This window comes from Scyliorhinus torazame, chromosome 10, assembly GCF_047496885.1.
Source record: "Scyliorhinus torazame isolate Kashiwa2021f chromosome 10, sScyTor2.1, whole genome shotgun sequence".
Classification (NCBI taxonomy): domain Eukaryota; kingdom Metazoa; phylum Chordata; class Chondrichthyes; order Carcharhiniformes; family Scyliorhinidae; genus Scyliorhinus; species Scyliorhinus torazame.
In genome coordinates, this window is record NC_092716.1 from 66074203 (window position 1) to 66101016 (window position 26814).

Below are 26814 nucleotides of genomic sequence, written 5' to 3' on the forward strand. Positions count from 1 at the left end.
AGCTAGGTGGAAAGGTAAGCTGTCGGGTTGACATAAAGAGATACAAACAAGTTAAATGAGTGGGCAGCAAGATGGCAAATGGAGTACAAAGTAAGGAAACGTGAAGCTATATTCTTTGGTTGTAAGAACAGAAAAGCAGAATATTTTTGGAAAGGTGAGAAACCTCTAAGTTTTGAGGTTCAAAGGGATTTGGGTGTGTCAATGCAAGGAATGCAGAAAGTTAGCACGCAAGTACATCAAGCAATTTCAAATGCAAACTGCACGTCGGCCTTCACTACAAAGGGATTGGAGGACAGGAATAAAGAAGTCTTGTGACAATTGTACAGGGTTTTGGTGAGACAACATCTGGAGTATTGCGTGCAGTTTTGGTCTCCACGTTTAACAAAAGATACACTTACATTGGGGGCATCACAGTGAAGGTTCGCTAAATTGATCCCTGGGATGAGAGGGTTGTCCTATGGTAAGAGACTGAGTAAACTGGGCCTCCCAAGCTTAGAAAAATGAGTGGCTCAATCTCAATAAAACAAGATTCTGAAAGGGCATGAAAGGGTGAACGCTGAGAGGTTGTTTCAACTGGTTGAGGAATCTAAAACATGAGGACACAGTCGCAGGATAAAGAGCTGATCATTTTGACACTTCCGGTAACGGCCATGACCTGCTAGATTACGCGAATGGCAGCTCTCGCCGGGATCGGTGTTTCGGGCCGCTAAAAGGAGCAGCTGAGGCAATTAACAGGAGGGACCGGCGTGGGAACAGACGTGGGAGAGCACCACCCCCCCCACCCCCTCCCGCTGGTGCATGGAGAGGACCAGGAGCGGAGCCAGCAGACGCGCGAACCTGGGGAAGAAGGTCGAGAAAGTCCGGGAGGACAAAATGGCGGCCGGAGAAGATCGGGAGGTGTGGGCCCAGTGGGCCAGAGAACAGCAGGAGCTCCTTAAAAACTGCTTCATGGAGGTGAAAACGGAGATGCTGACCTCCATGGAGAGAATTGTGGTGACCCAGAAGGCGCAGGAGAAGGAGATCAAGGAGGTGAGGAGGAAGGTGGCGGAGAACGAGGATGAGATCCTGGGCCTGGCGGTCAAAGTGGACGCGCACGAGGCGCTCCATAAGAGATGGCAGGAGAGGCTGGATGACCTTGAGTGCTGATCTCGGAGCCACAATCTGCGGATTCTGGGCATACCAGGACAGGCACCACTATTTTGATACCCCAGACGAGGCGTGGTCGTTCATCAGGCAGGAGAAGTTGGACCTGAACTAAGGGACTGTTGTATGGGGGTGAAATGTGCGGGTGGGGAGGGACCGAGGGGAGGACGACGGGTAAAGCATACGTTTATGGGCATGTCTGCCCGGGTTTGGTTGGGGGTTTTGTTGTTTGTTTTGCTTGTTTTCCAGGTGTTCGGTGCTAGTGGGTGGGAAACGCCCGGGACGGGCTGTCCGGCGCACGGGGAGGTCCAAGATGGCGCTTGCCCCTCTACCCTGCGGGGCCCGAAGGAGGCAACAAGTTACAAGTTAAGGGTGGATATACAGAGGCGGGAGCGGCCGGGGTCAGCATGGGTGAGCTGACTCACGGAAGCACAATGGGGGGGGAAACCAAAGCTAAGCAGATGCTTGGCCGGGAGGGGGGGTGCTGCTTTGCTGACTGAAGGGGAGCCAGGTGAGGGGTATGGATGGAGAGACGGGCGGGGGGGCCGCCGGGGGGAGAGCTGGAGGAGGGAGGCGGGGCACGCGGTTGGCCGAAAAGGGGAGATGGCTAGTCAGCGGGACCAGGCTGATCACGTGGACTGTGAGGGGCCTGAATGGGCCGGTCAAGCGTTCCCACGTGTTCTCGCATTTGAAGGGGTTGAAGGAGGACGTGGCCATGTTGCAAGAGACGCACTTAAAGCTCGCAGACCAGACGAGGCTAAGGAAAGGATGGGTGGGACAGGTGTTTCACTCGGAGTTAAGACTCAAAGACCAGAGGAGTGGCTATTTTGGCCAGTAAATGAGTGGCGTTTGACGCGGGGAGCATCGTAGTGGACAAGGGGGGCAGGTATATAATGTTGAGTGGCAAGCTGCAGGGGGCCCGGGTGGTGTTCGTGAATATATATGCCCCGGACTGGGACGATGCGGACTTTATGAGGCGCGTGTTGGATAGGATTCTGGACTTGGAGATAAGTCACATGATTATGGGAGGGGACTTTAATACGGTCTTGGATCCGAGCTTGGATCGTTACAAGTCCAGAACGGAAAAGAGGCCGGCGGCAATCAGGGCCTTCTGGGAGTTCATGGGCCAGATGGGGGGAGTGGACCCCTGGAGGTTTACGCGGCCAAGGACGAAGGCGTTTTCCTTTTTCTCCCATGTCCATAAAGTCTATTCACGAATAGACTTCTTTGTGTTGAGTAGGGCGTTAATCCCGAGGGTGGAGGGGGTAGAATACTCGGCCATTGCTGTCTCGGACCAGGCCCCACACTGGGTGGACCTGCGACTGGGGGCGGAACGGGGTCAGCGCCCTCTCTGGCGACTGGATGTGGGGCTGCTGGCGGACGAAGAGGTGTGCGGGCGGATAAGGAGGAGTATTGAGAATTATGTGGGAGCAAACGACACAGGAGAGGTGACGGTGGCAGTGGTTTGGGAGGCTCTGAAGGTGGTCATTAGGGGAGCGTTAATCTCCATTAGGTCCCACAGAGAGAACAAGGAGAGGGCGGAGAGGGAGAGACTGGTGGGAGAGATACTCAGGGTAGATAGGAGGTACGCGGAGGCCCCAGAGGGGGGGGGGCTGTTGAATGAGCGCCGGAAATTACAGGCGGAGTTTGACTTGCTGTCCAAGGGGAAGGCGCAGCTGAGGAAAGCGAAGGGGGCAGTTTATGAGTACGAAGAGAAGGCGAGTAGGATGCTGGCGCACCAGATGCTGGGAGGTGGCCAGAGAGATTGGGGGAGTGCGGGACAGGGAAGGCAACATGGTGCTGAGCCCAGAGAGGGTTAATGAAGTTTTCAGGGAGTTCTACGGGAAGTTATACGAGTCGTAACCCCCCGGGGAGGGGGACGGGATGAGGCGGTTCATGGACCTGTTGAGGTTTCCAAGGGTGGAAGCAGAGCGGGTGCAGGGACTGGGGGCTGGGTTGGAGGAGGTAGTCAGGGGGCTGGAGGCATGCAGACGGGCAAGGCCCCAGGCGGCTTCCCCGCAGAGTTTGATAATAAGTTCTCGGAGCTGTTGAGCCCGCTCCTGATGAGAACCTTCAATGAGGCAAAGGAGAAAGGGACCCGCCCTCCGACAATGTCGCAGGCATTGATCTCGCTTATCCTGAAGAAGAAGGATCCGCTTCAGTGTGGGTCCTACAGGCCGATATCGCTCCTGAATGTGGATGCCAAGCTGTTGGCAAAAATTCTGGCCACCAGAATAGAGGACTGTGACCCGGGAGTGATTGGGGAGGACCAGACGGGGTTTGTTAAGGGCAGGCAGCTGAAGGCAAATGTGAGGAGGCTCCTGAATATTATCATGATGCTCTCGGGGGGGGGGGGGGGGGGGGGGGGGGGTGGTGGTGGTGGTGGTGGCTGTGATGGACGCGGAGAAGGCCTTTGACAGGGTGGAGTGTTATCTGTGGGAGGCGCTCGGCAGGTTTGGATTTGGGGAAGGATTTATAGGGTGGGTCAAGCTGCTGTATCAGGCCCCTGTAGCGAGTGTGTCCACAAACCAGCTAAGGTCGGAATATTTCAGGCTGCATCGGGAGACGAGGCAGGGGTGTCCCGTCCCCATTGCTGTTTGCCCTGGCAATTGAGCCACTGGCCATTGCGCGGAGGGGCAGAGCACCGGGTCTCCCTCTACGCAGATGTATATTTGTATACTGTTGTTGTATATTTCGGATCCGTTAAGAGGGGATAGGGGAGGTCATGCGGATCCTGGGGGACTTCTGGAGGTTCTCGGGGTATAAGTTGAACGTGGGGAAGAGTGAGCTGTTCGTGATCCATGGTAGGGGCCAGGAGGAGAGACTGAGGGAGCTCCTGCTCAGGATAGTGGAGAGGAGCTTTTGGTACTTGAGGATACAAGTGGCCAGGAACTGGAATGCCCTGCACAGGCTCAACTTAACCCGGCCAGTGGAGCAGATGGAGGGAGAGCTTAAAAGGTGGGATATGCTCCCGCTTTCCTTGGCGGGACGGGTGCAGACGGTGAAGATGACGGTTCTCCCCAGGTTCCTCTTCGTATTTCAGTGCCTCCCCATTTTCATCCCAAGTCCTTCTTTAAGCGGGTGAATAGGATTGTTACGGGATTTGTGTGGGCAAATAAAACCCTGCGAGTCAAAAGGGTATTCTTGGAGTGTAGTCGGGGGAGGACTGGCTCTGCCGAACTTCTGCAGTTATTACTGGGCGGCCAATGTGGCCATGATCAGGAAATGGATGATGGAGGAGGGGGCGGTGTGGGGGCGGCGTCGTGTAGAGGCACCGGTCATGGGGCACTTGTTAAGGCTCCGCTGCCGTTCTCTCCGGCGCGATACACCACTAGTCCGGTGGTGACGGCGGCACTGAGGATCTGGGGGCAGTGGAGGAAACACAGGGGAGAGGAGGGGGCCTCGGTGTGGACCCCGATACGGAATAACCACAGATTTGCTCCGGGTAGGTTGGATGGGGGATACCAAGGCTGGTATAGGGCAGGTATTAGGAGGATGGGGGACCTGTTTATAGGCGGGACTTTCCCTAGCATGCAGGCGCTGGAGCAGAAGTTCGGCCTACCCCCGGGGAATGCGTTCAGGTACCGCTAGGTTCGGGACTTTCTTAGAAAACAGGTGGGGACATTTCCGCTTGTGCCCCCGCGTAGGATCCAGGACAGGGTGGTGTCTGGTGTCTGGGTAGGGGAGGGAAAGGTGTCGGACATTTATCAGGAGCTGCAGGAGGTGGAGGAAGCCTCAGTGGAGGAGTTGAAGGGCAAGTGGGAGGAGGAGCTGGGTGAGGAGCTGGATGAGGGCCTGTGGGCCGACACCCTGGGCAGGGTGAACTCCTCCTCATCATGTGCCAGGCTCGAATTAATCCAGTTTAAGGTGGTGCATCGGGCACATATAACGGCAGCAAGAATGAGTAGGTTTTTTGGGGTGGAGGACAGGTGCCCGAGATGTGCAGGGAGCCCGGCGAATCATGCCCATGTGTTTTGGGCATGCCCAGCGCTTAAAGAATTCTGGCAGGGGTTTGCGAGAGTGATGTCCAGGATTTTGGACACTCGGGTGAAGGTGAGTCCAACAGTAGCGATATCTGGGGTGTCGGAGGATCCAGAAATACAGGAAGCGAAAGAGGCCGAGGTATTGGCCTTTGCCTCCCTGGTAGCCCGGAGACGGATCTTGCTAATGTGGAGGGACTTGAAACCCCCGGATGTGGAGACCTGGGTTAGCGATATGGCGGGGTTCCTCAGCCTGGAGCGAATAACGTTCGCCTTGAGAGAGTACTTGATGGGGTTCTCCTGGCGATGGCAACCTTTCCTTGACTTTCTAGGGGAGCAGTAAGTGTCAGCAGCAGCATCCTGGGGGGGGGTTTCAGGTGGGGGTACTGTTGATATAATGTGAGTTGAGCATGGAGACAAAACCCTCCTTGTTCTGTTTAAAAAAGAATAATTCTATTGTGTAAGTAGTTTCACTGTAAGCTTTGGGATATGTTTATTGTCATTGTTTATTACTATCTGTATTTCTATTTTTGTTATGTAAAAACGTTCATTGGAAAACTTTAATAAAACATTTATTTAAAAAAAAGAGCTGATCATTTAGAACTGAGATGAGGAGAAATTACTTTACTCAAAGGGTCATAAATCTTTGGAATTCTCTACTCCAGAGGGTAGAGAATAGATGCTCGATGTTGAATCCATTTAAGGCTAAGATAGAGGGATTTTTAGTCTCTCAGGGAATCAAGGGATATGAGAAGTGGGCAGGAACATTGAGCTGAAATTTCTGTTCAAAATGATCATATTGGGCGACGCGGGTGGCGCTATGTGGTAAGCAGTCGCATACGCAGCGGCTCCTGCCAGGGTACTTTGCTTTTGGCCCTTCTCGCCCAGTTTATGGGTGATGTTTTGGAGGGAAATTTGGGTTGGTTGATGGGATAAGGTCCCCACATAAAAGTAATGCCCAATAAGTATAATGCAAGGCAGCAGAGGGACAAAGCAATGTCGTCGGATCAGAAGCCCCGTTGGTGGATAAAATGGCGGAGGCTCCTGCTGTGACTTTGGCCACTCCGTGGATGGCCGAGATGCTGGCAAGCTTCTTGGTGGATGAATTCAAAAGGCAGCAGCAGGTGGTCTCCGAGGACCTTGAGAAGGCGATGGAAGGGGCTCTAGCTCCCATCCATGCGGCCTTGGAGAAGACAGATTGGACGATTGCGCAGCAAGGCGCGGTGATACAAAGGGTGGAGGTGGCACTCTCAGACCAGAGTGACCGGATTGATCCCCTGGAGGTGGAGATGGCATTGCTGAAGGCCAAGGTGGACGATCTGGAAAACTGCCTCATATGGCAAACCTGGAGGGCCCAAATCCTACGGACTATATGTCCAAGATGTTTGGGATGATGGTGAGGTAGAGGAGATTGCCATCCCCTCCTGAATTGGACGGGCCCATTGGTCGGTAAGGCAGAAGCCCCGATCTGGGTGATCGTCGACAGGTTTCACAGATACCAGACAAGGAACGGGTTCTGAGGTGGATGAAGGACCATCGAGACTCAAAATGGGAGGGCCACGCCATCGGGATATATCAGGACATGGGAGCAGATCTGGTTATAAGGCGGAAAGGTTCAACAAGGGTGTATAAAAATAATGTGCGATTTGGTGTGGTGTACCGGCTCATCTTCGAGTAACTTCATGAGAGATTATTACTTTGATGCACCGGAGGAAGTGGATGAGTTTGTAACGAAACATGGACTGGGGATGAACTAATTTGTGAATTGTTAGGTGCATTTGTATCTGTATTTATTGTGGGATGTGGTGAGGGGTGCGGTTATGGGAATTTGCTGGGGGTTTGCTCAGGCAAAGCTGGAGGTTGTAATTTGTATTCATGGGGTTGTTAAATGGGTGTTAGTTTTTTTTTCCTCTATCTTTTAAAGTTGGATGTGGACAGGGGGCTGGTTGTTGGTATGATTATTTTTCTGGTTTTTACCCTGTGCAGGGGTCACCTTGTTAGCTATGAAGTTAGTTAATGGGAACGGTGGAGTAGGGGTATCCGCAGCTCATTTCTTCAGGGTTTTATTTAAGCTAATGAGCGAAAGATCTTTGTTTTTGTTTTGTCTGGAGTTGGAAGTGGGGAGGGAGGAAAGGGGCCTTTGTTCTCCCTTGGGCTGTTGTTTGTTCATTGGGGTGTGGTATGGTTGGACGGTGGGGTGGGGAGGGGGAGGGTTGAATGCGAACGGTGACAAATTCTTTGTCTTTGTTCTGGTCTTACGAGAAGTTTTGCAGGCCTGATATTGACGCTCGCTGAGTTGCGGCTGGATTACCCCACATGTTGGGTATGGCTGCGGGAGGTGGGGGTGGGTGGGTTGCGGGGGGAGGGTGGGGGGGTTGCGCATCTGGAAAGTTTGATGGCTGAGGTGTTGTTTTTACAGGGGACCAGTTTATAGATCAGGGAACAAACAAAGTTGTGGAAGGACTGAGTGAGGCAGGTACGCCATTCGGGTGTCAATGGCAGAACTCAGTGGGCTGCAGTGTTGATCTAGAAGTTATCTTTTTCAGCTGCAAAAATATTGGCAGACCCAGGTGGGAGGTATGCAATTGTCAGTGGGTCGTTGGCGGGTATGTGGGTGGTACTAGTCAATGTGAATGCACTGAAGTGGGATGATACGGCGTTTATCAATAAGGTGCTGGCTTCTATTCTGGATCTGGATTCACATCAATTATTCTGGTGGGGGGATGGGGAACTTCAATTGCGTTTTGGATCCTAGGTTGGATAGATCAAGTCCCAAGTCTCTGAGTCCATCAGGGGTTGTGAAGGCGATATTGGGATTTATGGAACAGATGGGGGATTGGGGGGGGGGGGGGGGGGGGGGGGGGGGGGCCAGACCCATGGAGTTTCAGGTATCCGAGGGATAAGGAGTTTTCTTTTTTCTCGCACATCGGTCGGATCTACGCCCGGATTGACTTCTTTATGGTGGGTAGGTCTCTTCTCCCTGGGGTGAAGGGGCAAGGTATTCAGCGACTGTTATCTCGGATCTTGCTCCGCACTTTGTGGATTTGATGTTGGAGTTGGGCCCCGCTCAGCTATCTTCGTGGAGATTGGACACGCCGTTACTGGCGGACAAGGGATTCTGTGAGCGTATATCCTCCACCATTGGGGAATACATTGGGTTCAATAGGAATGAGGCAGTTTCACCTTCCACATTTTGGGAGACTTTGAAAGCAGTTATTAGGGGGGAGATAAATCTCCTACAAAGTGCATAGGGATAAATTTGGAAGGGTGGAGAAGCAGAAGCTGGTGGATTCCATTCTCGAGGTGGCCCACCAGTACTCGATTGCCCCGAGACCGGAGTTATTGGCAAGCAGGAAGAAACTGCAGGTGAATTTTGATCTGCTCTCGACAGGCAAGGTGGTGAACCAGCTGCGGCCCTCGAGGGGGACATTCTACAAATATGGGTAAGAGGCCAGTCGTCTTTTGGAGCACCAGCTGAGGCAGCAGGCTGCCTCCTGGGAGATAGATATGGCATTCGAACGGTGAGTGGTTTTGTTCAGGACCGGAGTTGTCGGCCAACAGAGATTGTCAAATGACGTTATGTCCCCCTTCCCAGGGGTGATTATTTTAATAGACACTGAAAAAACGTTTGATAGGGTCGAGTGGGAGTACCTTTTTGAAAAGGTTTGGCTTTGAGCCAAAATTTACACCACGGATCCAGTTCTTGCACAAGGCCCCCACCGCAAGTGTGTGTACGAATACCCCGAGTCCAGGTTACTTCCTATTGAACAGGGGTACAGAGCAGGGTTGTCCATTTTCTCCTCTTTTGTTTGCCTTGGCAATCGAGCCTCTGGCCATTGCGTTGAGGTTGTCCATTCGGTGGAGGGGGAATAGAGTGGCGGGGAGAGAGGGGGTGGGTGGGGGGGGGGGGGGAAGGAGGAGGAGGAGGAGGAGGAGTATAGAGTATCTTTAGATGCGGATTATCTGATTCTGTATATCATGGACCCACTCTCCAATGTAGAGGAGATAATGAAGCTACTTAGGGGTATGGCTCATTCACGGGCTACAAGTTGGATTTGGACAAAAATGAATACTTTCTGGTGAATCCCCCAGGGAGGGGAGCTGATCTGGGAAAGCTGCCATTTCACCTGGTCAGGACTAACTTCCATTATCTGGGAATCCGGGTTGCCAACAATTGGGCCTCGTTCCACAAACTTAACTTTGCCAGTCTGGTGAATGGGGTCAAGGTGATTTGAAAAGGTGGGAAGTCCCCCCTCTGACCTTGGAGGGCAGGGTGCAGACTGTGAAAATAAATGTCCTTCTGAGATTGTTTCAGTGTCTCAACGTTTTTCTCCCCAAAATTTTCTTTTGTAGGGTTAATAAAATGATATCCTCCTTTATTTGGGCAGGCAAGACACCACGGATTCGTAGGGATTATGGGGTTGCAAATATTGAGATGGTGCGAGGGCGGCTTAGGGATCCAGATTCTATATGGAGGCGGATGGAGGTGGGCTCATGTAGAGGAAAGAGTCTGAGGGCGCTGGTCACTGCCCCACTTTTGTTTTCCCCTGCAAAATTCATCACAAGCCTGGTAGTGGTGGCCACTTTGAGGATTTGGAGTCAGTTTAGGCAGTAATTTAGGCTGGGCTCCATGTCAATGTTGGCCCCTATTTTCAGGAAGTATTTGTTTGTGCCGCCTGGGTTGGACTTGGCGTTCAGGGTTTGGGGGAGGGTAGGGTTGGAGAAGTTTGGGACATGTTTATCGAAGGGAGGTTCGCGGTATGGAGGAGTTGTTGGGAGAAGTTCCAGCTCCCGAGAGCTAATGTATTTAGGTACCTGCAGGTTTGCGACTTTTTTGCTGAATGAGAATAGTTTGTTTCCCCTGACACCATCGCCCTTGCTCTTGGACAGGTTCCTGACACTGACCGAGCTCGGTGTAGGGAGGATTTCAGATACCTATGGCCGGATCCTGTCGACAGAGCAGGTATCTTTGGAGCAAGTAAAGAGAAAGTGGGAGGGTCAACTCGTGTGTGGGGGGGGGGGGGGGGGGGGGATGAGGTTCTTCACAGGGTCAACTCCACCTCCACTTGTGCTGGGTTCAGCTTGATCCAGTTCAAGGTGCCGCACATGGCACATTGGCCAGGGTGCGGATGAGTGGGTTCTGCCCGGATGTGGAAGATTGATGCAATCGCTGTGCTGGAGGACCGGAGAATCATATGCACGTGTTCTGGTCTTGTTCTAAACTTGCAAGCTTCTCGGTCTCCTTTTTCAGCAGCATGTCAGGGATTTTGAGTATTCCGCTCGGGCCGTGCCCGTTGATGGTTATTTTCGGTGTGTCAAGCTCGCGGGTGCTGCAGACGGGGTGAAGGTGGACGTTCTTACCTTCGCCTCATTAATAGCCCAGAGGTGAGTTCTACTCGGGTGAAGGTCCCCAGTATCACCCAGTGCCTTGGCCTGGCTGAGTGATCTAATGGAACTTTTGTATCTTGAGAAGGTGAAATATGCCATCGGGGGGGGGGGGGGGGGGGGTGGTCATGGAAGGGTTCTACTCGCGGTGGCTGACTTTCATCTCCTTTTTCATGGCATTGTGCATAGGTGGTTGTTGAGGGAGGGGTTGGTTTGTGCTAAGTTTTATTTGTTTACGCGGGGTTGGAGTGGTGGTTGTGGGTAGGTGTATTTTGCAATGATGTTTGTTATATGGTATTGTTTCGTTTTTACCTTGTTATAATGAAAAACCTTGCTGAATAAAAACATATATTTTTAAAAGCCATGATCGTATTGAATGGCTTGACAGTGTATGTAGTCCATTTCTGCTCCAATTTCTTGTTTTCTCATGTATGGGCATGGGGCGGGGGAAGCTTAGGCATGTGAGGGATGAGGACTTTAGGGCCTAATATTTTAGAAAATAAATGGGATGAACTCCCAGAGACGTGGGTGTCACTGGCTGGACCAGTATTTATTGTCCATCCCTAATTACCCTTAAACTGAATGGTTTGCTGAGCCATGTCAGAGGGCAGTTAGGAGTCAACCCTATGAACCCACAATGCTGTGGATCTGGAGTCATATGTAGGCCAGACCAGGTAAGGATGGCAGATTTCCTTCCCTAAAGGGCATTAATGAACCAGATGGGTTTTTATGATAATCAACAATGGTTCCGTGGTCATCATTAACATTTTTAACACCAAAGTTTATTTGATTCAAACTTCACCATCTGCAGTGGTGGGATTCGAACCCAGGTCCTCAGAGCATTGCTGTTGGTCTCTGGTTTACTAATACCACTATGTCACCACCTCCCCCTCACATGCATTATAAGGTGATTGGCACCGTGCACACTAGATGAACATTAATAGAATGAAAGCCTTTCCCACTCATGAAAGTTAGGTGGTTGACATACAGGGTTTTGAGTGCTATCTGCTTCTGTCAGTTGCTGCTTGCACATTTGGGAACCATCCAGGCTGCAACTCGCTCTTTCCCTTAGCTTCTCTGATTCCATTGGGAAGGATATGAATTGTGCAGCACTCCTGAACAGAGTATCAGTGACCTTTTTGCTGTGGTGATGAGTTGTGGCCTGCATAATGTGGGAAAGGTCACCAGATACTACCTTGAAGAATCCAGTGGCAAAGAATTTCAAAGCAGTAGTGACCTTAACTGGTAGAGACAATGCTGTTTACCTGGTTGAAGTAGGTCGCCCTTCTGCTGCCAGCAGCTGACAACTTTTTCCAAAGCCAGTGGGTGGGATGGGGTTAGTAGATTAACAGTCTTCTGAGAAGCAGTTATTATTAATAAAAGATCTTCTCCCTGTTCTGTGAACTTCAGTGAGTTAATATGTGCATACAAAGAAAAAAGAATTTCTGTGACACCTCATTCTAAGTGGCTCCAATCTAGTATGCTCCATCTACTATTTATAGTAAAGGAATAGAGGGATTTCCCACCGGGAAATTCATGTCCCCAATCCAAAACTATACGTCTAACAGAGCTGAATAAAAGTAGCAATAAAACTGATTGAACGCCAAAGCACTCTGAGTAAGGAAAGCAACTGCTCAGTTGCAGTAACCCAAACATCCTCCCCCAAGCATTATCCACCTCAAACATTATCTTACTGTTCTTCTTCTTGTCAATTGTACATTTTGGCTGTATAAAAAGTTTGGAGTGGAGGTTGGGAAAACAGGTCAGAGGGATTAGCCATGCCTACTTCATCACCCATTTAAAGGGGCTGACAATCTTGAGGTGATGAGCAACAGCCCTCCCTATTTTACCCATTCACGGCACTGAATCGGATAGAAATTCTAAGGAAAATCCAACACTATTCTATGATCAACCATCAATTTCTGAAAGTTATAGTTACAGTAAAAATGTTCATACTTGGTTTCATGCACAATATTTCCTTGCAACTATGCCAAACCAGTCACATCTTGTTAAAAATTTATTTTAAGACAAAACATCCAGTTTTGCCAGTAACCTAACTACTGAACTAAATACTAAAAATACATTTCAGTGCTTTGCTGTTGTTGAAGCAATGTGCCAGATGTAGTACAAGTCATCAAAAGGTCACTGATCTGAAAGTTTCTCTCCACAGAAGCTGCTTGACCAGCTGAATATTTTGAACATTTTCTGCTTTTATGCAAGATGTTTTACTCTACTGTATTAAATTGGCTGACATATTAATACAAAACAAAATACGTAGATTACTGTACATTCATTAATATTACCAAAACCTTGCACTTCATCTATCACTGCTTTAAGACTTCTTTATTCTATCTTTTCTGTCCTCCTCTTGCTGGTTCAATGCAGTTCAAAGTCAGCGGCAGCCCACAGTGCATTCCCCAATTGAGTATCACCACATTGTTTGACTATATGCATGCACTGGAGAGGGATCATCACAAGTGAGCCCCACCTTGAGTTCACCCAATGGCCACATACAAACACACACACACACATTACACTTTGCTTGGTGTGGTTTGGCTCTCGGAGTGATGAAAAGCTGAACATTGCATGGGACATTTTTTTGCATCTGTCCCCTCTTTGTTGTCATTACTTTGCTAGCAGTGCAGTGGAATCCCTGTTAAAACTTACGCTGGCAAAGCAGGAGCAGGTCCAAGGACTTTCCTAGCCAGTAGTTCTAATATTATTAGAGTTAATATTAAAACCCAAAAATGTAATGGAGCAGAAAGTAGAAGAAGTGCTGACGCTGAAATAGTCTGGATCACCAACTATATCCACACAAACACACACTATGGAAAAATTATGTGGAAAAAAAGACGTGTTTAGCAAAACATAGTTTGATCCATTCTGCATTACTTCTCCACTCTACTCAGCCCGACCCAAGGAATCTATGTGAACATCCATGGAATGTTCACATTACAATTAAACACGTACTGCAGCTTGTAGCTCAGCAAAGATTTTACTGTCAAATAAATAAATAAACAAATAAGTCAAAACCTTGCATTCAAAGAGTGACCTTACCAGAAAATTCAAATGATAAAATGAAAAAAAAATTCTTACCAATCATATGATTTGCAACATGGATCTGTATTTCCCGTTCAGTCTCAAAAGTCATCTGGCATTTGATGCACTGATAGGTCTTCTTCTGTCCGACAATTATAAGATGAAGGAAACTATTATTTACTCATTTATTTATTAAGTGTACTCATTTAGCACTGTTTATTTAAAGTTGTCATTCATGTGCGCTTTGCCTGAATGCAGGTCCTTCACGCACTGTCTGCTGGTGCTTCAACGTGCGCTGTTTTGCTGGACAGTGTTTTTGTCCGTGGTGCCCTCAGGGGGCAGTTCCCAAATTTAACTCAGCCACAACAGGAATTAAAACCATGGTTTTGGCCAGGAGTGTCTCCCATTCTTAACGCCAGCCACTGGCGTGTTGGCATGGTTTTGCAGGTTGATACTCCCGGCCTTGGCCATCAAGTACTGAGTTGGGTCACTGTCTGTGCGGAGTCTGCCCGTTCTCCCCGTGTCTGCGTGGGTTTCCTCCGGGTGTTCCGGTTTCCTCCCCACAGTCCGAAGATGTGCAGGTTAGCTGGATTGGCCATGATAAATTGCACTTAGTGTCCAAAAAGGTTAGGTGGGGTTACTGGGATAGGGTGGAGGCATGGGCTTGAGTGGGGTGCTCTTTCCAAGGGCAGGTGCAGACCCGATGGGCCAAATGGCCTCATTCTGCACTGTAAATTCTATAACTCTATGACTCAAACCCGGAGCATTCGGCTCAGAGGCAGAGATCCTACCCACCGCACCACAAGACTTTGTTTTAAAGTTATACATACTCTTAAATCAATTCAACTTGAAAATTCACCTTTCAGTTATTAATTGTACCAGTTGAAATGTTTTCAAGATTTTTCCAAAAACCTGTACTCTACACAACAATATCAATAAAGACCCCCCCCCCCCCCCCACCGCAGAGTGTATTATATTTACATATTTACATACACTATCCTTCCTAAGGAGTACTGTATTAATATTGATTTCTCTTTCTGTTCCTAATATTAATGAATTTTTATTTTCTTACCCTTGGAGCGGGTGATGCCTGCGATGACTTTTTCTGGCTACTTGTTTCTGGTGTCATTTCTCTATGGTCTATCTGAATATGACTCTCCAAATCCTCCACAGTTTCAAACTTAACCGCACAATCAGGACACCGAAGACTGGCGCTGGTTCGTTCATTGTTTTCCTGTTGAGTTGCATTTGAAGACTGGCCATTGGTACCTCTATTCATGCATCCTGCACATAAGCCATAGGGCAAGCCATTGATGTCAAGTTTCACCAAGTCCTGTTTGTTCCTAAACTCTTTCAGACATAAAGCACACTTGTAGAGTCTCTGATGACTCTGATTATTTGGAGATGATGATGCAGAGTTTCCTGATAATTTTTGCATGTGGAATGTTCCATGAATTTTCAGCTCAAGAGTAGACGTGACTGTCTGCATGCAAACTACACAACGGAACCCCGTGAGAGAGTTTCTCAGGTCTGGATGCATCTGACAATGCTCAATGAATTCCTCCTCGCTCTGCAGTGGCATTTTGCAGATCCTGCAAGTTCCCGTATCAAGACTTTTGCTATGCGTGACCTTATGCTCAGTCAGTGTTAGAAGTGAAGGGAACCTCTCACCACAAATAGGACACATGTAGTGCTTTGCAGGTCCACGATGGGTCTGCATATGCTCTCGGAGGCCACTCTCCGAGAAAAACGTCCTGGCACAGATGTTGCATTTATGGCTCCCTTTGATGAATTCAGCCTTTTTCCGTGAACAATCATCTTCTCCAGGTTGAATGTTGTGATCTCTCAACCTGTGATTCTGAAGAAGGACCTCCATAGTGTATGCTGCACCACAGATATCACAGCCATACATTGGTTCTGAAGCATCAATATCATCTTCACTAGCTTCATGGCTGTTTAGAGCTTCCTGGTTTTTCATCAATATGTTTTGGAGATCAGTCTCCACTCTTTTGTTGCACGACACAATGCCATTTGCAGTACCATTTTGGCTACTGTTGTCAAACACACAGTGTTTCTCCCGCAAGTGCTTTTCTAGCAAAATAATAGCATGGAAAGCCTTACTGCAAAATTTACAGTTGTATTTTTTGCTATGTGTTGTGATGTGGCATTGCAATTCCACTTCTGTACTGAACGTGTCACCACAGAATATACATTTACGGGCCTTTGCTGGATTGCCTAAATGGCTATGCTTGACGTGCAGCTGAAGATCTGCCTCCTTTCGGAAATCCCAATTACAGGCTGTGCAACGATACATCTTCTTTTCGTTACTATGCTTCACTGCCAAATGCACTTGGATGGAGACCTTGGAATCAAACACTTCTTGGCACAATGTGCAGTGATATAGCACAAAAGTATGCATATCCAGCAAGTGCTTCTGTAGGTCATCCACTGAGGAAAATTGCTTGTCACAACTCTCACAGACATAATGAGTAGAGGTTGTCATGTAGTGTATGGTAAGGTGTTGCAATAGGGATTCCTGGGAATCAAAATCCTCTTTACACTGTGGACAAGACTGCTTCCTCAGAAGAATTTCCAAATGTGACTTCAGATGGCTTTGGAAACTTTCAAAAGAGGAGAATTTGAGGTCACATTGATTGCATGGGTATTCACCGTTTGATAGTGAAGGTACACTTGCTGACAACCTTTGTCTTTTGGGAGAAGAGACTTCTGCATCAGAAGAAACGGGACTGTGCTCTGACTTTGATTTTCGGCCACTGTTTGCTGCGAGTGGAATGTTCTTATGGTTTTCCTTGATGTGCTTTGTGAGCTTAAGAATGGTTCCAAAAATGGGTGAATTGGTGCAGTAAGGGCAGGAGTAAACTTCCATGAAGGACTGTGTGGCTTGTAGTACTGGAGATTCCAGCTTGGGATTTCCTGCATTGCAGTGAGCCTGCTGAATGTGGTCTGAGAGTGAAGATTCTGTAAGAAATCCCAGTGAACAATGGGAACAGAAGAAAGTATGGTTTCCATCTTGAGAGAGCGCATTTGGAACACAATGTGTAATCCGTATGTGTTCCTGCAAACTATTTAGGTCTGCAAACATTTCTGGGCAGTAATTGCAGTGAAATGTAGATGCACTGGTGAACTGCATTACTGGAAAAACATTATTTTTGTGGACTTTCCGGACATGCTCATTTAAGTTATACAAAGTGGGAAGTGAATCAAGGCAGAACTGGCACGTGTGACTTTGCTGAGGTTTATCTGAGTGAATAGTTTTTAAATGAATTTCTAGGACAGCCAAGCTACTGAAATCACGTTTAGAACAATATGGGCAGCTATAGGTCACTTTTGGTGACCAGGAGTTTTGGCTTCCTTCTCTTTCCAAGGACCCTGAAGGTTTCCTGTGACTTCTGGATGGCTTTAGGGTAGAATCTGGTGTGGAGCCTCGTTCGACTGAAGCACTGGAATCTGGGGTTGTGCTGCTCATTGAAGCTGCACTTCCTGTAGCAGGATCAGGACTTATGCTATGATTACTGGAATCTGGTTGTCTGTGGCTATCCAAGTGGCAATAGACTTCTTCCACTGTAGGAAACTGTTCTGGGCACATTGGGCACTTATGTTTCTTATTCCCATGGGCAAGATCAATGTGATTGATCAGTGCATTTTCTTCTGCAAATACTTCAGGGCAATGGATGCACTGCAATTCTGCTTTCTCACAAATCTGTGGGTGATTTGTTGCTATATGCTTTTCCAAGTCTTCAGCTTGATTGAATGTCTCATCGCAATAATCGCAGACAACATCTTCTTTCTTCATCTCCTTATCAAGCTTGCTAACATGATCCTTGTTCTTCTTGTGAGCCTGCATGTGACTTTGTAATGAACTTGTGGAGGAGAACCCACGTTTACAAATTGTACACTTGAATGGCTTGCTTGAGCTGTGAGTTTTCAAGTGGATCTTGAGGTGATCACTGCGAGAAAAAGCTGCTTCACACTCATGACAATGGTACTTTTTGTCTCCAGTGTGAAGTTTGATGTGACGGTCACGACTTCGTTTATGTTTGAATAGACGGCTACAAAACGTACACTTGAAGGGAAGTTTGTCACTGTGGATTTGCTCATGCCTTTTAAGGTAACTCAAACGGCTGAATGATTTGTCGCAAAATTGACAAGGGTAGGGCAAACCGGTCCCTCCTTCTTCATCCACAAGACCGAGATCACAGCCCTCTCCGAGCAGCTGGGAGGGTGATGCAATATCTTTACTGGAGGGCGATGAAGCTACCCATGAAACTTGTGGGTCATCGTCACCATCTGCAAAGGAAAGGAAGATTATGAAACTCAATTCCCAATTTACTTGACAAACCATTTTTAGACCATGCAGCTTTATTACGTTAAGAGTCTGAGATTTTATCAAGCTAGCATAAACAATGATAAAATTAACTGTAACAAATAATATACATTTTTGCCAAATAGGAACTACTTCATGGTTGAATGATAGGCTTCAGAAAATGTTCCTACAATTATTGACACTTCCAGGTAATCTATCAAATCTGATTTCATTTACCATGAATATTAAAAGCATTAAAAACTGACTAAAATTTAAAAAATGATGATGTTTTATTCCCTTCATCTAACATATGGGTAGCACGGTAGCACAAGTGGATAGCACTGTGGCTTCACAGCGCCAGGTCCCAGGTTCGACTCCCCGCTGGGTCATTATCTGTGCGGAGTCTGCACGTTCTCCCCGCGTGGGTTTCCTCCGGGTCCTCCAGTTTGCTCCCACAGTCCAAAGACGTGCAGGTCAGGTGGATTGGCCATGCTAAATTGCCCTTAAGTGACCAAAAAGTTTAGGAGGGGTTACTGGGTTACGGGGATAGGGTGGAAGTGAGGGCTTAAGTGGGTCGGTGCAGACTCGATGGGCCAAATGGCCTCCTTTTGCACTGTATGTTCTATGTTCTATATCTCAAATGAAGAAGATTTAGCAACTGGATCCAGTGCCAACAGTTACTCTGGGTGCCACGTATTCCAATACTCCATCCCTCTGTTTGGCACCCTCCCAACTGACAGCAGTTGAGAATGCTATCACATTGTTTTGTTTGATAACCAAATTCTCAAAATACAATTCAATTGAAATGTCAAAATATTTCTCTGGAAATTATGCTGTGCTTTCACTTTAAGTATCAAACAAATATATTTCTACCTAAGATACACTGTCATTGGTACACACATTATTATGCAGAGGTAGAACAAATCCCCAAACCATCTTTCTTCCAAGGCCACTTGATAAGAAAATACTACCCCACACTGATCCCTAATGGTTTTTGCAGCGGCACAATATGACCTTTATTTTATAACAGCCTCTCTGTAGAATCAAATGTTGTAGACTCTTTAAATAGTTTTAATAAATGTCACTGCATCAACTTATTTTTGATATAAACACTTGGTTAATTTAGAAACACGTGCTTGTCCTGCATTTGCAAACTATTATTGCTGCAAAATCCAAAATTCAGAAGAATGTAAAAAAAAACACTTTACAGAGGATTAAGGTCATTAAAAAGTGCTAATCCTCTAAAATAGGCTTGTTCAAATACAGTAGCAAAGATCATGTGGCTTTTAGAATGCTTTTTCTATATTCACATCAGGGAATTGGCAACTAGGGACGCTAATATTAAACATTTGCAGCAAAATTTATTACATACAGAAATGAAGCTGAACTATTGGCACCTTCAATGTAACTCATGTGGTACTGTTGGACCAAGATTGTGTGTGGTTGTGTGTGTGATTATGTGCGTGTATGTGACTGAGTGTGCACGATTGTTTGTGTATGATTGTGCATGTGCCTGATTGTGTATTTGTGTGCGACTCTGCATCTGTGTGATTGTGTGCGATTGTGCATGTGAGATTTGGTGTGTGTGTGATTGCGTGCGTGTGTGATTGTCTGTGTTTGAGTGATTGTGCGTATGGGAGTGATTGTGCGTATGGGAGTGATTGTGCGTACGGGAGTTATTGTGTGTGTATGAGTGATTGTATGTGTGTGAGTGTGTGTGCACACACATGTAGACCATTAATCAGCAAATCACTTTTGCTACTGAAAATGTGAGCTACTTGGACCATAAGTGATCTGAGTGATGGATATCAGTGTAACAAGACGTTCAGTGTACTGAGAAAATTACTGGAAAAAAATTAAAAGCCGGACTCTCCTTACAATGTGGACCAACTGACTGGGTTTTGCTTAACTTTGGGAAAACTGCATTAGGCCTTCAGAGACTAAATTTATATGGTTATTAATTTCTTCATCAGAGCTCTACAAGGGCAACATTTGTATCACACCATCTAAATGTGCTTTTTAATTCATAAATGTGTACATGCACAAGGCTTCTTTTTCAATAAAAAATATTACTTGCAACATCTCTTTTATCTTTAGATAGTGATGAAAAACAAATTCCAGTAACAGAGCAACAGAATTGTATAGAACCACAATCGGTAATCTCGTGGTTGGGAATATATCCACTCTACCATTAGCATCAAGCCGGAGAATCAATCCTGGTTCAAAGAAGAGTGCAGGACGGCATATCAAGGGCAACACTAGGAATCCCTAAAAATGAGGTGCCAACCTGCTGACACTGCAACACAGGAGTACTTGAATGCCAAACAGTGTAAGCAGCATGTAATACAGAGCTAAGTGATCCCACAACCAACGGATCAGATTTAAGCTCTGCAGTCCAGCCACATCCAGCCATAATAATAATAATCTTCATTAGTTTCACAAGTTGGCTTACATTAACACTGCAATGTAGTTACTGTGAAAAGGTGACTACGGCACCTGTTCGGGTACACAGAGGGAGAATTCCAAATGTCCAATTCACCTAACAAGCACGTCTTTTGGGAAACTGGAGGACCCGGAGGAAACCCACGCAGACACAGGGAGAAATTGCAGACTCTGCACGGACAGTGACCCAAGCCGGGAATCGAAACCGGGTCGCTGGCGCTGTGAAGCAACGGTGCTAACCACTGTGCTATCGTGCCGCATGGTGGTGGACAATTAAACAATTAGCTGGAGGAGGAGACTCCACAAATATCCCCATCCTCAATGAAAGAGGAGCCCAGCATATCAGTGCAAAAGACAAGGCTGAGTGCATGATCCATCTTGGCCTCTTACAGACATCCCAGCATCGCAGATGTCAGTGTTCAATTCAATTCAATCCATATGATATCAAGAAACAGCTAAAAGCACTGGATAGAGCAAAGGCAATGGATCCTGACAGCATTCCAACAAGAGTACTGAAGACATGTGTTCCAGAATAGCTGCACCCCTAGTCAAGCTGTACCAGTACATGTACAACACTGGCACCTACCCAGAAATGTGGAAAATTTCCCACGTAGGTCCTGTCCACAACACTGGCACCTACCCAGAAATGTGGAAAATTTCCCACGTAGGTCCTGTCCACAAGAAGCAGGAAAAATCCAACCTGGCCAATTACCACCCCATCAGTCTACTCTCGATCATCAGCAAAGTAGTGGAAGATGTTGTCAACAGTGCTCTCAAGCGACATTTACTCAGCAAGAATCTGCTCTCCAATGCTCAGTTTGGATTCCGCCAGGGCCACTCAGCTTCTGCTCTCATTGCAGCCTTGGTCCAAATATGGACAAAAGAGCGCAAACTCCAGGGGTGAGGTGAAGTGACTGCCTTTGACATCAACGCAGCATCTGGCCAGTGTGGCATAAAGAAGCTCTAGCAAAACTGGAGTCATTAGTAAGATGCATGTCCAAAAACCTACTTAGCTTTCTACTTTTTATATTTTCCAGTGTATAGCTTTTTCCGAGCATTGAAACAATATTTAGTCTGCAATTTAATTAAAACGATTTACATTTATATATGCCTTTCATGACGACCTGACATCTCAAAGCAATTTACAACCAACTAAGTGCTTTTGAAATGCAGTCGTTGTTTGAACACAGATAGCAATGTGATCATGACTAGATAATAGGTTTTTGTGCTATTGATTAGAACATAGAACATCGAAAAATACAGCCTAGAGCAGGCCCTTCTGCCCACGATGTTGTGCCGAACCTTTGTCCTAGATTAATCATAGATTATCATAGAATTTACAGTGCAGGAGGAGGCCATTCGGCCCATCGAGATTGAGGGATAAATATTGGTCAGGACACTGGGTTTAACTCTTCTTCAAAGCAGTGCCAGCGAGATCTTTTAGGACCACCCTATGGGCACATGGAGCCACGGTTTTAATGTCTCATTCAAAAGATGACAGCTGCAAGTGTATCAGCCTCTCAGAACTGTGCTTGAAGTCAGCCTAGGTTTTTGTGATGAGGTCCGAGTAGGACCTGAACCCACAAACTTCTGACTCAGAGGCGAGGGTTCTACCAATGCAGGCACGGCTATCATACAAACTACCGAAAATACATAATTAGTTAAAAAAGAGTTTCTAAAACAAGCAAGTCAACGATCACTGTCCCATTCTGATGATGAAATTTACTAGGTATAATCCAAGGTTTAATCGAATTACTAATAACAATGATGTGGCGGTACAAATGGCAATGTACAACTTGTGACAGCAGAAGCTTTGCAAAGATGAAGATAAAGACAGACTATAAAATGTATTTTCCTGACCTCCTATATGAAACATTGCACAACCCCTATCTCACCTCATAGGCTGCTGGAATCCTGATCCATTCTTTTGTTACTCCCAGATTTGGGTATTCCAACACCTGGCCATTCTACCATCTTCCACCTCCAAAACTGAAGTTCATCCAAAATTTTGTCCATTTTCTAAATTGCACCAAGCCCCATTCACCATTAATTCAGTGCCTCAATATTAAAATTCTCATCCCATTTTCAAATCTTTTCATGGCCTTGTCGCTCCCCATCACTACAACTTCTTCCAGCCTGAAAGCCCTCTTGCACTCCTCCAATTCTGGCTTTTTGAGCTTGCCAATTTTAATAATTTCTTCAGCCATTCCTTCAGCTGCTGAGACCCTAAACTCTGAAATTCCGTTCCTAATCGTTTTCCCCTCACTACTTCTATTTCCTTCTTTAAGATGCTTCTTAAAACATAACTCTTTGACCAAGTATTTGATCATCCAACCTAATGTCCTCTCTTTGGCTCTGTGTCAATTTTTGTTTGATAACTCTCCTGTGAAGGATCTGGAGATGTTTTATTGTTTTTATTGGAACAAGGATGTATTTATATATGTATGACACAGACACACAACAAACGTTATCTGCAAGTACCTCTACCTTGATTGTGATAGCTTGTCAACTAATTGTCATGGTACTGCATTTTAACATCTAATTGATTTACACCTGAACATGAATCAACATGAGATGTGACGGTATAATTGATGTTGTCAAAGCACATCAGTATGAAACATCATCCAGGAGACCATTTGCAGCCCAGTGCAAAACCTAATTTAAAAAACGCCTGCCAACTGGTCACGCTGACCTCAGACTGCAATACAATGTCAATTAACATTGCAAGTGGGCTGCTACCAGTCTCAGATCAAAGAGTTGCCATGTAACTGCAGCCTTGAAGGGTTGGAGCATTTGGTTATACATTGCTCTTTTAGAAACAGTATATAAAATACTTCTGTTTGGGCAGTACAGTGGCGCAGTGTTTAGCACTGCATCCCTCACAGCGCTGAGGACCCAGTTTCGACCCCAGCCCCGGGGTCACTGTCCGTGTGCAGTTTGCACATTCTCCCTGTTTGCGTGGATTTCACCCCCACGACCCAAAGATCTGCAGGGTAGGTGGATTGGCCACGCTAAATTGCCCTTTAATTGGGAAAAAAAATAATTGCATACTCTAAATTTTTTTTTTAATGAAATACTTCTGTTGAGTCATATGAAGAAACATTCAAAGTACCTTTAACATAGTAAATCCATATCAAGGCATTTCATACCAGTGTTATCAAATACAATGTGGCAGTGAACCACACAATTAGGTATTACAGCAGGTAACTAAAGATTTGGTCAAAGAGTAAAGTTTTCAGGAACAACGTAAAGAAGAAACGATAGCGAGGCAGAGGTGTTTATGGGGCAGCACGGTGACACAGTGGTTAGCACTGCTGCCTCACAGCGCCAGGGAACTGGGTTAAATTCCAGCCTTGGGTGACTGTGTGGAGTTTGCATTCTCTCCGTGGCTGCGTGGGTTTCCTCCGGGTGCTCTGGTTTCCTCCCAGTCCAAAGGTGTGCAGGTTAGGTGGACTGACTGCAAAATTGCCCCTAAGTGCCCAAAGGATTATGTGTGGTTACGGGGATAGAGTGGGGGCTTGGGCCTAGGTAGTGTGCTCTTTCAGAAGGTTGGTGCAGACTCAATGGGCTGAATGGCCTCCTTCTGTACTGTAGGGATTCTATGATTCTGTTCTATGATTCTAAAAGAATTCCAGAGTCTAGGCCTTGACATGCCAGCTGTCAATGGGATGATCAAAAAGGCACAAGAGAGCAGAATTATAGGTGTATAGCGGTCTTGGGTGGTTGTAGAGCTGTAGGAAGTTACAGAGTAGGGAGGACTAGGACCATGGAGGGATTTTAACTCAAGAAGGAGCATTTAAAAACCGAAGTTCCACATGACCAGGAGCTAATGTTAATCAGAGAGGGCAGGAATGATGGAACGCAGTGAAAGATAGGGTGTTGCAGCAGAATTTTGAATCAGCTGAATTTGATGGAGAATGGAAGATGGAAGTCCAGCCAGCAGAGTGTGAGGATAGTTGAATCTGGAGGTAACAAATGACATGGATGAGCATTTCAACAATAGATCACAGAATTGTTATGGAACAGGAGGCCATTCGGTAGGTCCGGTCCTCACCTGCTCACCAAATGAGGATTATGACTTAAGTGTCATTCTCCTGCCTCTTGCCCCTACCCTTGTGCATTGTTTCTGTTCAAATAATCATCCAATGTCCTCTTGAATGCCTCGATTGAACCTGCCTCCACCACACTTCCAGGCAGTGTATTCCAGACTTGAATCGTAAGGCCCCTTCCTGTTGACTTCCTTATTTCTCATTTCTTTAATTTTGCTGTTATCATTTTTGATCCATGAATGTTAAATGGACATCTGCTTTGCTTTTTTTTGAAAATATGTTTAAGAATTTTTACCAAATTTTCAACCATATAAACAAACCCCCCCCAATAACAAAAAAGAAAAAACTTGCATAGCAAGACATAAACATGGCAAATCAATACGATACAGAACTTTGTACATTGGATTCCTCCCGTACACATCAGTTTTCCAGATCGTCTATGTATTTTCTTGCTCAGATGCCCCCCCCCCCCCCCCCCCCCGAAGAACCCCCTTCCCTATCTCTTCCTCTCCCCCCTCCCCAGAAAGAGATATCCCCCCCCCCCCCACCCCCTCCCCCCCGGGTCGCTGCTGCAGTCGACCGAACTTCGTCTAACGCTCCGCGAGATGGTCTAGGAACGGTTGCCACCGCCTGGCGAACCCCTGCACAGACCCTCTCAAGGCAAACTTTATCCTTTCCAACTTAAGAAACCCTGCCATATCATTTATCCAGGCTTCCACACTGGGAGGTTTCGCATCCTTCCACACTAACAAGATCCTTCGCCGGGCTACCAGAGACGCAAAGGCCAGAATGCCGGCCTCTTTCGCCTCCTGCACTCCCGGCTCGTCCACTACTCCAAATAGTGCTAGCCCCCAACTTGGCTTGACCTGGACTTTCACTACCTTAGATACTGTTCTCGCCACTCCCCTCCAGAACCCATCCAGTGCCGGGCATGACTAAAACATATGGGCATGATTCGCCGGGCTTCCTGCGCACCTCCCACATCTGTCCTCCACCCCAAAGAATCTACTCAGCCTCGCCCCCGTCATATGCGCTCTGTGAACAACATTAAATTGTATCAGGCTAAGCCTGGCACACGAGGAAGAGGAATTAACCCTACTTAGGGCATCAGCCCATAGACCCTTTTCAATCTCCTCCCCCAGCTCCTCTTCCCATTTACCCTTCAGCTCCTCTACCAGAGCCTCCTCACCCTCTTCTTTTATCTCCTGGTATATCGCCGACACCTTACCCTCTCCGACCCATACACCCAAAATCACCCTGTCTTGAATCCCCTGTGCCGGGAGCAGCGGGAATTCCCTCACCTGCCGCCTCACAAACGCCCTCACCTGCATGTACTTGAAGGCATTTCCCAGGGGTAGTCCAAATTTCTCCTCCAGCGCCCCTAAGCTTGCAAACGTCCCATCGATGAACAGGTCCCCCATTCTTCTAATCCCTGCCCGATGCCAGCTCTGAAACCCCCCGTCCATCCTTCCTGGGACAAACCGGTGGCTATCTCTGATCGGGGACCACACCGAGGCTACCATCGCCCCCCTGTGTCGTCTCCACTGCCCCCAGATCTTTAGCGTTGCCGCCACCACCGGGCAAGTGGTGTACCTTGTCGGCGAGAGCGGCAGCGGTGCCGTCACCAGCGACCCCAGGCTCGTTCCTTTGCAGGGCGCCATTTCCAGTCTCTTCCATGCCGTCCCCTCTCCCTCCATCACCCACTTACAGATCATCGCCACATTGGCTGCCCAATAGGAGTCACTCAGATTCGGCAACGCCAGTCCTCCTCTATCTCTGCTACGCTCCAGGAACCCCCTCCTTACCCTCGGGGTCTTACTCGCCCACACAAATCCCATAATGCTCCTGCTTACCATCTTAAAGAAGGCCTTGGTAATCACAATTGGGAGGCATTGGAATACAAAATGAAACCTCGGGAGGACCACCATTTTAATCGACTGTACCCTAACCACAAGCGAGAGTGGCACCATGTCCCACCTTTTAAAGTCCTCCTCCATCTGTTTCACCAGCCGCGTCAAATTAAGCTTGTGCAGTGCCCCCCAGCTCCTAGCTACCTGGATCCCCAAGTATCGAAAGCTCCTTTCCGCCCTCCTCAGCGGTAGGTCGTCTATCCCTCTTCCCTGATCCCCCGGATGCACCACAAAGAGCTCGCTCTTTCCCACATTGAGCTTATAGCCCGAGAAGTCTCCAAACTCCCTTAGGGTCTGCATGACCTCACCCTTCCCCTCCACTGGATCCGCCACATACAGCAACAGGTCGTCTGCGTACAGCGATACTCGATGCTCCTCTCCCCCTCGGACCACCCCCCTCCATTTCCCCGACTCCCTTAGCGCCATGGCCAAAGGTTCAATTGCCAATGCAAACAGCAGGGGGAACATGGGGCACCCCTGCTTTGACCCTCGGTACAACCGGAAATACTTCGACCTCTGACGAGCCGTGACCACACTCGCCA

At 47.4% G+C, this 26814-nt stretch overlaps 1 protein-coding gene across 3 annotated transcripts in view; it reads right to left on the reverse strand.

The window, feature by feature from the left end:
• Positions 1 to 26814, reverse strand: part of znf423 (zinc finger protein 423) — a 512581-nt gene that overhangs the window by 255529 nt on the left and 230238 nt on the right. For 2 of the 3 annotated variants that reach the window (XM_072518217.1, XM_072518215.1), the window contains exons 4-5: positions 14620 to 17855; positions 13605 to 13689 (exon numbers count right to left, since the gene is read on the reverse strand). In XM_072518217.1, the coding sequence (XP_072374318.1) occupies positions 13605 to 13689; positions 14620 to 17855 (3321 nt within the window). The remainder of the gene's footprint in view (positions 1 to 13604; positions 13690 to 14619; positions 17856 to 26814) is intronic. The other variant, XM_072518216.1, reaches the window with a different exon arrangement.